Below are 15,410 nucleotides of genomic sequence, written 5' to 3' on the forward strand. Positions count from 1 at the left end.
AACTAAAATAAACTACTGTATTAATACAAAAAGTGGAAACCCAGTCAAATCGCTGTTCTGTTTAAAAAAAACACACAAAAGTGTTTTTAAAGTACATTTAATACATAATGAAATAGCAAGAAAACACCCCCATTAAAAGCTCCATCTGATGCAACATGTTAAACACTAAATAAAAAAGATCTTTGTTGGCCAGTGGAAAAACCACAGGGCCTCCTCTGGAAAGGAGTGCCAGAACTTGGGAGCAGCCACTGAGAGGGATAAATATGAATAAAGTATAAATATGTATAAATATGTGTGTGTGTATATAATTATACAAGGTATGTAATTATAAATGTATAAATACATATAGAAGTATATTAATAAGTATAAATATGTGTAAGTAAGTATAAATAAGCATTTCTCTTCATATTTTTTTCTGCATCTTCATACAGAGAAATATAATTGTATCGAAAGTGAAATCTGTAACAACTTGGATTAAAGCAGCAGATAGTAGGGGCTTTTTGAAACGATATTTGTAACATGCAAAATGAAGTGTGGACACAGCCCAGGAGACAAATTTTACTGGCCAAGATGGCTAAAGGATGGGGGAAACTGTAATCTAAACCTCGCCTAGCCTAGGGATGCTGGGAATTAGATAGGGGCACCTAAGGGTGAGGTGGGAGAGAGATGTTATGATAGCATACAGAATAGGAAAGTGGCATGTGATTTGGCTCACTGGAAAAGAAAATAACGCTTGGTAAAAGTGGCAGTTGGAAAAGAGGAAGACTGCACTTCAGATGGATTGATTCAATCAAGGAAGTCTGGATTTTTGCAAGACTAGAGCAGGGCTACTCATTAGAGAGGCTAATGGAGGTCTCTGTAGGGGAGCCATAAATCCAAGTGGGCTTGACTGCAAATAACTAGCAAATTTCACATTTAAAAAAATTGTCACAGAGGAGCAACAGAAGAACAAGAGGGAGATGAAGGCGATTGTATGCCTTTAAGTCTTTACTTATGGCAACCCTATCACAGGGTTTTCTTGGCAAGATTTGTACAGAGGTGGTTTGCCTTTTTCTGCACTGAGGCTGAGAGAATGTGACTTGCCCAAGGTCATCTAGTGAGTTTCCATGGCAGAGCAGGGATTCAAACCTTGGTCTCCAGAGTCCTAGTCCAACACTCAAACCACTACACTATGCCGGCTTTTGACAATAAACATGCCATAGGTTTATATGGCAATAAACATGTCACAGCAGGAATGGAACCTGTTGGAAATGGAGTCATGTCTCATCTCAGGTTGTTTTTATCCCTTCTTATGTGTCATGACTTTGGTGAGAGGATGTGTTTCTCCCTCCCTTCTCTCTGTCAAGTCTAGAGTTTGATGAGCCCCGGCTGAAAGACAGGGAGCGCACAGCACTCTGGAGCTTTTCCCTCCAAAGGCCTTCAGCTCCTAGAAGCCCAGTGTGGCAAGAATAGGGGAAGATGGGAGTTGTAGTAGAGTCATGCCTTCTCATGATGTGGCCAAAGTAAGACAGCATCAAATTGATCAGCTTGACTACTTGAGGTATTTCAGGCTTGATCTGTTCTAGGACCTATTTGTTTGTCATCTTGGCTATCCCTGGTATCCTCAGCACTCTTCTCCAACATGTGTTTGTGTGTTGCATGTCTTCAAGTTATTTCCGACTTCTGGCAACCCCAAGGCAACCCTATCCTGGGGTTTTCTTGGCAAGATTTGTTCAGAGGAAGTTACTCATGGCCTTTGCCTGAGGCTGAGAGTGTCCAAACTCATCCAGGGGGTTTCCATGGCGGAGCTGGGGACTGGGCCCTGGTCTCCAGAGTCCAGGGCTCAAAGCATGAGTATTCCTACTATCTTTTCAACCAGACTGTGAATTGGTTTGAACTGGTTCAAACAACAATGGTTCTCGCTTAATCCAAATCGCTGAAGCAATTCTGAGAGGGGGGCATGTGCTAGACCCAATTAACTCACATCTTATTGACGCTGATTTTTTTTCTTTTCTGATCAATTGATTCTGTGCAAATGTGAACCCAAATTTCCCCTTTGGCCGGCTGGAACCAAATCATTTTGAATCAATTCATTTGTGAATGGGAACCACAAGTGGGTTATTTTGGAGGGAAAAAGACATGTGATCAGGGCAAATGTGGTCGGAAAAAATGCGATTGGGGCAAATGTAGTGGAAACCACGCTCTGCTGTTGAATCAGTCCATCAATTTGGATCGCAGACCGATTTATTGGTAAGTGGGATGGGGACATGGGGTGGATTTTCTCCCTATCTGCTCTGCCATCCGTATAGGGTGGTGGGGAAGGCCATGGCTTGGGGGAGTCTCCGTTTCATGCCCTGATGTACACCGTTCCTCCTTCGGAGCTTGTCCAGTTCTTGCTTCTGGTGTCTTCCCTGCAGCCTCCATTCTGGTCAAGGCTTGGAGCCAAGCTCTGGGACCCCTTTGGCGCTTTCGACTGCCTCTTGTCTCCTTTCTGATCATGCAGGGCTTCCCAAACTTTGGCCTTCCACATGCTTTGGACTTCATCTCCCAGCATTCCCGGCTGCTGGCCAAGCTGGCAGAGCCCTCTGGGAGCTGAAGGTCCAAGCCTCGGGGGGAGGGGGCAAAGTTTGGCAAGCCCTTCCACGGCCCCCGCCCTCCTCCTCCTCCTCCGCTGGCCAGGCTGGGCTGCAGGGGCAGCGGGGCGGAGCAGCCCGGGCCGGACTCCTCCTCGCCTGGACCCTCCTCCTGCTCCTGCTGCTGCTCCTTCTCTGCCGGCGGGCCAGTCGCCTCCTGCTGCTGCTGCTGCTGCTGCTGCTCTCCGGCTCCGCTGCCTCCTCCCTCGCCGGCCATGGAGGACTACCACAAGCCCGACCAGCAGACCCTCCAGGCCCTCAAGGACGCCGCCAACCGGCTCCGCATCAACTCCATCAGGGCCACCACCGCCGCCGGCTCCGGGTCAGTCAGCCAGGGAGGGCTCCGGGGAGAGGGGGCCTGCCTCCTTTCCTCCTTCCTTCCTTCCTTCCTTCCTTCCCTCCCTCCCTCCCTTCTTTTCTTTCCCATCTTTTCTTCCTCTTTCCTTCCTGCCTGCCTCCTTTCTTACTTTCTTCCTCCTTCCTTCTTTTCTCCTTCTTTCCTTCCTTCCTTCTCCCGCCCTCCTCTCTCCCTTCCTTCTTTTCTCCTTCTTTCTTTCCTCCCTTTCTCCTCCCTCCTTCCTTCCTGAGGAGACGTGCCAGGGCTCAGGCCTTGGGGGGGGGGGGCTCCCCTGGCCTCCTCTTCCTTTTCAAAGGCCGGCTCTGCATTTCCAGGAGAGAGCCCCAAACGTCCTCCATTTAGAGCAGGACTCAGAGCCATTGATACGTCTAGGAATGCCTTCAGCATTTCCTTGGCCGCGTCGTCCATTTTCCGGACATGTCCTCCCTTTTGCAGGGCCTTCTCCTCCTGCTGCCCCTTCCTTCCCTGTCTCTTGGGCCCAGAGGAGGGAGAGGGCCAGGGACTCTCGGGGGGCCCTGCTTTCAGTGTTGTTCTTCAAAAGGCCTCCTCCTTGGCCGGGGGGGGGGGAACCTGTCCTCCATTTCAGCCTTCTGCCCGGGAGGGATTCCAGAAGGCCTTCCCTTTGGAGCAGGACTCTCAGAAGCAGGGCTTTACTTTTATATCAAGGATCTTGAGCTTTTCTGTGGTCATGTCTCCTTTTTCCTGGAAGGTCCTACATTTTGCGGTGGCTTGGTCCTCCATCTAGGGTTAGGACACCTGGGCACCCTGCCCCTGTTGCCTGGCAACCAGGATTTGGGATTGAAGGGAAGCACTTTGCACATGCTCAGGAGCTGTCACTCCCCCTTATTCTCCCCCTCCCCCTCCCGCCACCTTCTGGAGAGAAGACAGCTCCGTCCAAACCAGGGCTCTGCCCTGTCTCTAAAACCAAGGGTGCATCTACACGATCGAAACAGTGCAGTTTAAACCCACTTAAAACTGTAGGCTCTGTCCCACAGAACCCTGGAGCTTGTAATTTGGTGAGGCACCATTCCTCTTGGGCAGAGAAGGCAAAGGGCCTTGTCAAAGTACAGATCCCAGGATCCCACAGTGGTGCCAAACTCACTGCATTGTTTCCACACTGGAGAAATAACCTGGTTTGGCACCACTTTAACTGCCTACTCTGGGCTCCAACTCCCAGAATTCCATAGCCTTGAGCCAGGGGTTATTTCTCCAGTGTGGATGCAACCAAAGTTTTAGGGGCAGGTGGCAGAGCCTAGCCCTGGTTCAGTTCTAGGTGCTGGTGTCCGGGTGGGAGCAGTAGGTAGGCTGCCAGACTCATCCTCCTTCTACCCTCTTTGCTCCACGTACTCCACGTACCCATCAATACTCTGGGGAGGGGGGAGGGAGTGGCTGCTACTTTGGTCCCTGACATAGATAGAGATTTCCATCCTCCCTCCACCTTAGATAGATGGCCTCACTTATTTGGTCCCTTGATTCTAAAGCACAGCGATCCTTACCATTTTTCTGAGTAGGTGGTGTTCCCCAGACAAATCCTTAACATGCTTACCTCCAGATCAAAGCTATATCCGGCCTCCCTGCAAGTGGGAATCCTTAAGATGCTTTCTCCTTCTCCCCCACTTTGTGAACCCCTTCCACAAGGTCCCATGAGAAGATGGCTGTGTCTTCCTTTTCTACACATGATCTAGAAAAGCAGGTGCCCATGTGCCTATGCCACCCCTTTCCAGTCCTTGCGATCTCCTGTGCCTGGGGTGGAACATGGACTTTTGGTGCTGCCTGTGTGCACAGTCCAGGAGATTGTTAAATATTTCTGGAGAGAATCTGTCTGTCTGACCCACTGAGCCCTTCATGTCTCTGCAGCCTTATCTAGTGACATTGTCCTGTGGAGCAACCACCGGTTTTTCAGAGTTGACCATTTCCCCCCAGGATGGACTAGTAGTAAACTTTAGAGTGCTGTTTGCCGTGATGCGTTTTCTTTTCTTAAATGCGCATGAGAGATAGTGTTTGAAAGTGTTGTTTCCACCAGATCTTGTATTTTGAAAGGGAGGAGAGATTTAGGGCTGCTTTTAATCCCCAATCATCGCCATACCCACAATTTTTGCATTTCTATTGCTATTCACACACATGCACGCACACACACACACACACACACAGCCTGTTTATATAGGTCTGCTGCTGGGTGCTCTGCTCCGTGCATCTGAGGTCTACAAAAGCTCATGCTACCAGCCTTTTTCTTTCAATTAGTCTCAAAGGTGCTACAAAATCTTGCATAAGGATATTCCAGACTAACATGGCTATGTGTTTGAATTTAATCCCCAAATCTAAGACTGGGTTTTGAAATGTAGTTTTGAAACTCCTTCTGGAGGCTGATTAAGTTTCATAACGCCTGCAATGAGCAAGCCTTTGGTAACTTTCTGTCAACTGTTTCAGCTGTTGCTACTTCCGTTTATTTCTTTGGATATAAAACATAACCTGTACAAATAAGGTACACAGACTGGATGTGGGACTCAAGGTTTGTTCTTCTCAAGATTCCAAGGAAGAGGGCAAACAATTTTTCTGTGATATAGAGCCAATTGCTGTAGTCTTTATATAGGCTTGAGCACAAGGCCCATTGAATTGTATATCACTGGGGGATTTTTTTGGTCTGTTTATGTGTTTTTTGTTTTGTTTTCGTATTCTGTTAGGAAGGGGCACATTGTATAATCGATTGTGCTCATCCCGTTGTGTGGCCCAAGAACAAAGCAGAATAGACTGCTCTTTAAAAATAGGCATTTTCATCTGTGCTTGCCTGTGGAAGTGTTGATGCAAGTAGTTTGCACGTATATGTGTGAAAGCCTTTGTCTGGCTGAGGGTGAGTTGCTCTTTACCATCATGCTGCCCGTTTTAATCATTTCTACTACTCTGGGCAGCTATAATTAGTGAGATCCACATAGCATGATTCCATTGTACTGACAGTTTATTTTAACCCTCATGGTTAGATGTTGTGTAGCTTCTTTATAAATATTATGATATGAACCCAGGAATGCCAAATTGATAACACAGCAAGCAAGAAAGAAAAAAAATAACGCTTTAGGCCAAATGGTTCTTTTTCATTTTGTGCTCATCAGTCGTAACTAATTGTCTGCAGAATTTCAAGTTAGCCAAAGTGGGATTATTTGCCAAATGCCCTATGGTCTCAGATGAACAGTTTATTCAGGCTTCTGGGCAGTTTATTTTGGGCTCTGTTGTCTGCAGATTCCAGAGTTAGCCTAGCTTTGGTTGGACTCTATTGATGAGTGGGTGCAGAGTTCCTGTATCTCTTCATGCAAAAAGTAAGCCTGTTTTTCCACTCTGAATAGATTTATTTCATTGTCCATTGACAGGCATTGACTTTTGCCATCCATCTTTTTACAAAGATGGGTTTGGCTGAGACACTTCCTTTTACTATGCATGATGGAAAATTTGGTTGTATGGGGCATGTTTGATAAAATTAAAGTTTATATCTTATTATAAAGTTGATATGTTCACATTCTTCAATCCACACTGTCTGCAGAAGTCTCAGTAAGCTCACTAATTCCTGTGACAATTTCAGCATTATAGTGAAAGATATTCTGCTCTGAAACTCATTATGATGGTGTGTTCCAGATACACACCACTAAGGCCCAACTTCAAGGTTCGATACAATGTATTTTATTTATTTAAGGGGCTTATATCCCACCTTTCTCCCAAAATGGGTTTCATTTGGAAACCCTTGGTGCTTTGTGTATGTTCCCATGATGCCTTATGAATCTGAGGTTGTCATGAACAACCAACGTGCTGGTGCATGCTACTCAGTCGCTACCATTTACGGTGAGAACACTTAAGCTTCCTGATGACACATTAAATCAAACATGGAACAAAGCTCCTCCATTTGTTTAGCCACTCCTGTTGTAAGTGGGAACCGTTGAGCAGCGTGCACCATCATGCAGGTAATGTATGACAAGCTGGGATCCCTGCATTTCATTGGTGTGTCTTTTCATGGGGATGTGACCATAATAAATAGATTGTTTGAACCAAGATTATGAACAAGAATCTGCAAAGAAGGTGCAGCAGAAGGAGAAGAATGGATTTGTGAACCTTTCCTCCACCTATGTTGGATATGCACAAAAGCCCAGTTCAATTGCTATTCACTTCAAATGTTTAGATATTGAAATTGCTTAGCATATCAGATATCAAAGAAGTTTAGCTATGGTTTTGTGATGGGCCAATAAACCAGCATAAAAGCCCATGGATTGAAGTGGACTGTAAATTGTGCTAATTGCAAGGCAGTGAGAGATCGAAATGAGTAAATTGGTTAAGGCAATGGCTTTGGCATACCATGGATACACAAACTGAGAGGAAAAATCCACATGTATGGCCCTTACTGGAGCAGACCCTCAGTGCTCTGTTCTGCCCACATATCAATTCTGGCCACCAACTCATAAGCTCTCACTAGAGGTTTCCTCTGTAGCAGTCTTCACAACAGTTCACAGTATAATAGTCTTTAGAGCAAAAGTCTTTACAGCAAATTGTATTTGTAAACAGCAACATGACGTTAAATAGGACTCTTGCTTAGGACTAAATTTACTCCTAATAAGGCCATCAAAATGGCCCCAAAAAGTGTTCTGCTCCAAGCTAATTATTTATATTTGTTCAAACATAGTGGCAAAATCTTGATTCTCTCAGATGGAGTGCAGAAAGAGCTGATAAAAAGCTGGTCATAATTATCAACTGAATATCAGTCAGCAAATATGCATCCAGGACTACACCCAAATGTTAAACTCTTTGTGTCAAAGCCTGGTTCTTTTTAGAACCTGAAATCCAGCCTCTTGCTGTAATCTCTGTTTGATCTTGATTTCATTTTTCTGAGGACATTGTAACACCTTCTTCTTCATAGAACCAAAGTGAGGAGATGTTATTTAAGTGAGTACAGGGAGCTTAAATTGACAGAAAAATATTGTCACCTGGTCTTGGCTACAGCTGTAAAATATGCTTGTGTCATAAATTGCTTCCAACTCTTTGAATAGAGCTGTTTTTTTAACTGAAGTTATTTTGGAGGAATGAGGTAAGATGAGGAAAATGAAGAAATTGTTGAAATAAAAGCACCTAACCATAAAGCAGAACTGTTTGAAGGAAGTTGCCTTTCGTACTGCCAGTATGTTGCTGCAATAGCTACATTTACTCTTTTACAACCTCGAGGTGGTTCCTCTTTTATTTTCTAAGGTAAATTCTCACTGAAGCCAACTGAAATTCCATTTAAACAAGTCCATGAGGATAGCATAGCTGATCTTTCAAAGTAAGACAGTATGTAAATAAGAGATATGAATCAGAGTGAAAAATGTGGGTGTACTGTGTTGAAATCCCACATATCAGTGACATGGTATTTCAAAACAAGGATCCTCATTTTAAAAAGACTGTAATAATGGCAGGAAGCAGAAATGCTATAATGCAGTACCACATGGTATCATAGTCATTTTTCTCCTTGTGAAAGACGTACAGTGATACAATGTAGGTCACAAAGTTGTGGCCAGGAGTGATGCTATCACCTACCCGTACACATATACACACACATTCTTATGCACACAGCCTTGCCCCACCCAGCCACCCACCATTACTCCCTTTCAGACTGACACATCCCTCTCAGCTTGCAGAGAAGGAGGTGCTTTAAATCCCCCCTCCCTTTGAGTAATGATTAAACTGTGCATCCTTCTGCCCAGCTAACTGGTACTTTTTCCTATGCCCAAACAGCTGAGTGGGAGAAGAAATAACTGCTTGATTTGGTTGAAAGTGGACAGGGATTACTCTTTTGTTACCACCTTGTATGGTGAGCTGGCTGGTATGTAATGTAGTCAGGAAGGAAAATGCACAGGGAAGGTAATTCCCAAACACTACCTCCCCCATCACAATCCTGTTCTTTCTTGAGCAGCTTGCAGATGAAAATTTGAGGGCTTGGGCACCTGCCGTACATCATGATCCAAGACTGTAAGAGCTAGATGTGTCATGTGGATTGTGGTTTGTCCATCTGTGGCCGGATCCTTTTTCCAGCTATCCCTGGGCTTAACACAGTGGCTTTCTCCTTGGAGTGGAAAATGGGCTACCAGAGATACAAAAATATAGTGCCTTCTAGTAATTCATATCCTAGGGTTTTACCAATCTGATCCATGTGTCCAGCCACTTCCTTTCTTTCCACTTGCAAAAAGGACAACTGTTCCGTGTTCTTCCATGACAGTCATATCCACATGGTATCATTCAGTGAAGTTTCATGGTGTGGTTCAGGGTTCTCTCAAACCTGGTCTAGAGGAGGATGAGAAGAAACCCTTTGTGATCTGTTCTGACCTTTTTTCTATCTGCTTTTAGGTGAAGTCCCTTGCATCCAGCTTAACTTTGAGCAGCAAAATTTGTGGCATCTGTCATGTGGTTGTGCCCTGAGCACTGTTGGGTATTTTTACTGGATAAATTTCAGTTAATGTGACCCCTGAAGACATGGATACTTGCTCTGACAGTGCAGTTTGTTTGTCTGAACCTTTCCTGGCTTATAACAAGGTGTAGGAGGGGGGTGCCTAGCTTGGTCTGAGTTTCCTTGCAAGTGCTTAGTCTGGTCTTGTGAAATGCCTTTGTGAGATTGCTTCTGATGAAATCTTCTCTGGACCAAAGCAGCTCTAATGATTGCTGCAGGTCACAAATAAGCCCTTTGGAGTGGAAGAACATGCTTGACAGGGTGGTTGCTGTGGAATCATCATTATCATTGGCATTTTTTGCAAAGAGCCCATTATATCATTACTTCCTCTTTATCACCACTACTTAGAACATGCCATAAAATCCAATGATTCCTAGGAGAAAGGAAAAATTCACTTGATTCCTACATTCTCAGATAGCAACTGAATTATGGATGGGCTGAATTATGGATTCCAGTCAATAATGCCTGATAAACTGTGAATCTGAGATAATAGTAATTGTTATTATTGCAGAGATTGCCATGCTAACAATAAAACAAAATCCAAAGTACACATTGTAGTGATAGATTAATTAGGGTCAATCAGAAGGGGAAAATTTCATCACTTTCAAAGCCTAATGGCTCCTTCATTAGGCAAATGTGGTTAATAATCATGCAAGGGAAGCAAAGTGACATTATTGGAGTCACAAATGTGCATCTTGCTTGTCTATTAAGTTATAGAGAGGTGAGTTGTGCAGACAGAATGTTCAGGCCTCCCCTCCCAAAAAAGCCTGGGAGGTAACTGGGAACAGAAGTAGTAAGAGAAAGTAAGACATTTTCCTTTCTCCATTTGCAGCTACAAAGTCTCTCATTTTAAGATTTGGGCCTGCCTCTATTCTGTGTGAAGCTACTGGTTCCACTTTAATATGGCTTCAGATCTTACTTCTTTACAGAAATATTTTTTGACAACTAATAGACAGAAATGCATATCATTTGGTTGGTCTTGGGTGCTAAGACAAAAACTATAGCCCCCAGCCATTTTGTCATAGCATGGCTGACTAAGCCCCCCCCCCCCCCCATTTCTTACATGAGTGGAAGGCAAGGGCATACCAGCTTCACCATGATGTAGAGAAGGTATTTCAGATAGCACAGTTGAATAGCTGTTTGTCTCCAAGAATGTGCTTACTAGAGCAAGGAAGGTTGGCTATAGAACTGGCCAGAGCTAGTTGGCTAGTGCGTCTATGGCTATAGAAATTTCCAGTTTCCAACTGGTTTCCTTCCAAGCTTGGAGCTGGGTGGAGTGTGGGAATCACTGTATATAGGATTAGAATGCAAAAACTGTCTTAGCAAAAACATACTGAGCAAAAACGTCTGGTGATGAGTAAACTAGTGCTTCCAGGACAGAGTATGCTCATGCCTTTCACCAAGGGGTGATTCTTTTGTAACAAGAGTTAAACTACAGTACTTACATTGATCCTGTCAATGTAATTGATAAGTCAACCTAGATTTTTGGCTCAATTTTTTACTAAAATGTCTAGACTTATACATGAGTATATACACTATATCAAATTTGAGAGATACTGTAGGTAGGGTTGCCATAAGTCAGGACCTTGAAACCGGGACAAATGTAGGGCAACATTTTAAAACATAGGACATTTTTTTAGAAAAAAATGCAGGACACCCCCCCCCCCCGCGCGCTCCTTCTCGGCCTCTCAGGGGCCGAGAAGGAGCCCACAGGGGCGCGCTTGGGCGGCCTCCTCCTTCCCGGCCTCTGAGGGGGCCGAGGCCTCCTCAGAGGCTGGGAAGGAGGGAGGGGGAGGCGGGTAGGGTGGCGCGGATGCGCGCAGGCGCCGCCGCCTCCACCTTGCCTCCTCCACCCCTGGCCTCGCTGCCCTCCTCTTCCTCCGCCTCCTCCACGCGGCCATGCACGGTGGAGGAGGAGGAGGGCAGCGAGGCCCCGCAGGCCGTGGCCAACCTGGCTGCAACCAGGGTTGTCCCGGTTTTTGGCAGCACCTGGGACGGGAAGGGCCCGGTGCCACCAAAACCGGGAAAATCCTGGTTGCAGCCAGGTTATGGCAACCCTAACTGTAGGTAGCCAGAAGTACACTGATGGCATCTAATTATCCTCACTTTCTCACATACACAAACATATATGGAACTGTCTTTGGAAATCTTTCATAGTTCCAAATACTCCTGCTAGTCTGCTAACTGGAATAAGCAACAAGTCTTTGTCTCTTTTAAAATAATTCAGCAGGCTTCTGTGTGGTTTCTGAGCCTAATTCAGTTAGGTCCTTAACTGTAAAACTTATATGGATAAATCCATTATATGACTAAAAACTCATGTCATTTTTGAGGTTTCCCCCCAGTTGCCCTGCCTTTTCTAGGTACTCTGTTAGGGGTAGCAAGTGCTCAAGTTAAGCCTTTGGAATGCTCTCCACAGAGAGGCTTGCCTGGCACCATCATTGATCATTTTTGTATGCCATGTTTTTAAAAAAACTAATTACATTTCCCAGCCTTTTAAAATATAATCTTAGAGTGTGTGTGTGTGTGTGGGGGGGGGGCTTTTATGTTTTGCTCTTTTGATATGCCTTGAAGGATGGGATACATGTATTAAACAAACCTGCCCTGTCACTCTCCATACTATGATATGATACTATAATATGGTTATTTTGCCCATTATTTTATACGGGCAGGTAAATATCATATGACAAGGAAAATAAAGTTGACACATTCTAGTATGAGGTTTGCGTTGGTATGAGTCTCCTCATTCTGTCGCATCTCATGATTTATCCAGCTCTTGTAGTGAGTTTTTGTTATTGGGGAAGGAAAACACTGGTCCATGCCCTCGTGGTCTCACGACTAGACTACTGTAACCTCCTCCTGGCAGGGCTTCCTCTCTCTCACCTCCACCCATTGATTCCTGTTCAGCATTCAGCTGCACGCATTATTTCACTTGCTTGCTGCTATGATCATGTCTCCCCTCTGTTGTCCTCCCTTCACTTGCTCCCTCTTCCTTTCCGCATCAGATACAAAATTTGTTACTCACCTTTAAAGTCCTGCATGGGCTGGCCCCTCTTTATTTAGCTGATCTTCTCTCTCCCTACATCCCTACTCGCACTCTCCGCTCTGGTAGCCAAAGTCTCCTCTCTCAACCCAAGATTTTCTCTGCCCCATCCCAGACCCATCCCTTCTCTCTTGCTGCCTCTCATTCCTGGAACCTTCTTCCTCTGCATGCACGGCTCATCACTTCCCTAACCAGCTTTAAGGCTGGAAAATCATATTGTTTAGGGAAGTGTTCTCAGGGAATTTGTGATTGCCATCTGGCTGTCTGATAACGTTTGATGCAATTTGCTTTTATATCTGATATTTTTTAATTTGCCTTTTCTTTCCTACATTGTAATTTTATCTATTCCTCTATCTAATTGTTATTACTTTTAGAGTGTATGCCTCGGGCAGGCTTTTATATATTCCTTAATTTTACTGATTTTGTACAGCGCTGTGTATAATTACAGCGCTTTAGAAATAAAGTTTAATAATAATAATGATGATGATAATAATAATAATAATAATAATAATAAGGAAAGAGTTGGGGCTGAAAAAAGAATAACCTGTAGTAACTTCCTGTTTTGTCTCATTTAGTTCTCCTTATTGTCAGGCAGATATAAAACATCTATCCCCATCAAAAGAACCGAGAAAAGGAAACCGAGTTCACACAAAAATCTTCCTGTTGTATAGCTTTTAGAAATAACACCTTGTTGTTTTTTTAAAAAATATTCATCATTCTCAAAAAATTCCACAACCCTCCCATCATTTTTTTCCAGTGTTGGGGAGACGCTGGAAAAAATAGTGAACTGGCATTTTTCCTGCTTTTTTTTAAATCCTAGGGTTGTTTTTTTTCTGGGTCTTCACATATCTTGTTTGGAAGCTGATCACGAGTCTCTTCTGCCATCATAGCACATGGCTTTGTGTGGTCCACCACACTGTATGCAGACAGCAACTGTCTCATGCTTCCCTCCCTATAGTGAAAACCATGGCTGCTAATGACTATATGGATCAACGATTTCCAGCTTATCTTCAGATGCAGTAATCTCAAATTATACATCCTCACTGTTTTGCCCGACCCTTATCAGGTCAGCATCCAAGACTGTCTCTTCTGCAATTACCTTTGTTAGTATCTGCAGTGACAGACTTTTGTTTCTCTACCTGGGTTCACAATTTCAGTCAAGATGGGAGTGCATTTTTGCTGTTCATAGCCATGCTGAGCCCAGTTATTGTATGCTTTAAGGTAGTTATTTTCCATTCCTTCTGGCCATTTTTTCCTGTGCCCAATTCACCCTTGCACCTGGCACGCTTTTGCTTAGTCAACTGTTATGTGCTGAGCATGCATCTTTCTGTTGCAGCTCTATTTGTTTTGCGTGAGTAAAAAGAGCTTTTGTGTTAATGCAAACAGTTTGACCGGACCAGAACTAATTGAATTTGACCATTGGTAGTAGAGAGAATTTATTTTATTTTATTTAAAAAGGAGGAAAGAACAACTGATAGATGTCATTTTGAAAGAACTGATTTTTAAAACAAGAAGCAAGCTACATTTTATGGTTGGGTTTGTACAGAAGTCACTATGTTGACATTCCTTTAAAAAAAAATAGAGAAGGAACAAGTTGTGAGTATTCAGCTTGACTTTATGAAGAATTTGCAAAATTATATGGAAGAATCCTATGTTCCAAATTAAACACTGATAAATACCAAGTTTCAGTAGGAAAAAAAATAGATCCAGTGTGATATACTCTGTCTTATATTTTAGATTCGAGTTCTGGATGTAACTTGAGACATAGCCTGTGTGTCTTCCTAAACCTTGCTAGGCTAGAGCAGTGCCTAGTGCAATATCAGTATATTTTGAAAGCCTTGCTGAAGGCTTTTGTACAAGTTCTATTAAATTAATTGGAAATGTCATAACAGTGATACTTAGTGTTTTTGCTAATCAGTATTTTGCAATCGGCTCCTAAGCCTGCAAGCCTGTACAGCTGTGTTTAATGGCCTTCTTTCTCAGTAACCAAGACTGAAATCCTAAATGCACATATTGCTTTCAGCATGTAGAGTAACTAGGCCAGTTTTCCATATTTCTTTTGATCATTAATCCATCTTCAGTCTATTTTTATACCTCTGTGTTCTTAAAATGCTGATGAAAATATAGAAATCCTCTGCCACAATTGAAAGCCTACATATTGATCTATAAATGTCAGGTGTTGCAACAAAACAAAGAACCTTGTGGTGCTGATGGAGTAGAGTTCATGAGCACTTATGTCTTCACAAAAGTGTATAAGAAGTTTGTTAGGCTTTAACATGCTATTTAAATCCACTGAATCCATACTGGAAGTGGTTTCTGTTACTTTGTTTTGGTGTAAAAATGTTTTTAATCAGTGTTTTACCTCTTTAGAATCTTGATTTATTCTGTGTTTAATTTTTTGTTTTATTTCTACATATTCACCAATAGGTTTATTAAAACTTTACTCCCCAGAGCAGCAGTTCTTTAGCAGGATGGTTAAGTATAAAGTTTATAAGATCTAAGTAATGAAAGCCTTAAACAAGCATGTACGGTTTATTGATTAACTGTCATGGATAAATATTTACTAATACATGTTTGAGTCATGGTGTAAATCTAATTATTTAATTCCTAGTGTGCAAGTACTTACCAAGGGACGGACACTAACCTTTACTTGATGTGTTTTAAAAGCATTTGCATGTGTTTAAGAAATTGTTGATAGGTGGCCAATTTCCAAAGAGTTTTGACTTAGAAACTAGTATAGGCCTAAATACCCTAAAAGCACCAGATACTGTCTGATCTTGGAAGCTAAGCAGGGTCATCTCTGGTCAGTATTTGGTTGGGAGACCACCAATGAATACCAGGTGCTGTATGCTATATTTTAGAGGAAGGAACTGGGAAAACCATCTCTGCATATTCCTTGCTGAAGAAAACCCTATGAAATTCATCGGGATACCATATGTCAACAGACGA

At 43.3% G+C, this 15,410-nt stretch overlaps 1 protein-coding gene across 1 annotated transcript in view; it reads left to right on the forward strand.

The window, feature by feature from the left end:
• The first annotated feature begins 2,772 nt into the window (after positions 1-2,772).
• The window catches only part of TKT (transketolase), a 45,224-nt gene continuing 32,586 nt past the window's right edge, over positions 2,773-15,410 (forward strand). The window contains exon 1 of the mRNA XM_089522800.1: positions 2,773-2,934. Coding sequence (XP_089378926.1) covers positions 2,828-2,934 — 107 coding nt within the window. The 5' untranslated portion in view covers positions 2,773-2,827. The remainder of the gene's footprint in view (positions 2,935-15,410) is intronic.

This window comes from Sceloporus occidentalis, unplaced genomic scaffold (assembly GCF_023333645.1).
Source record: "Sceloporus occidentalis isolate IW3139 unplaced genomic scaffold, rSceOcc1.0.p SCAF_1, whole genome shotgun sequence".
Classification (NCBI taxonomy): domain Eukaryota; kingdom Metazoa; phylum Chordata; class Lepidosauria; order Squamata; family Phrynosomatidae; genus Sceloporus; species Sceloporus occidentalis.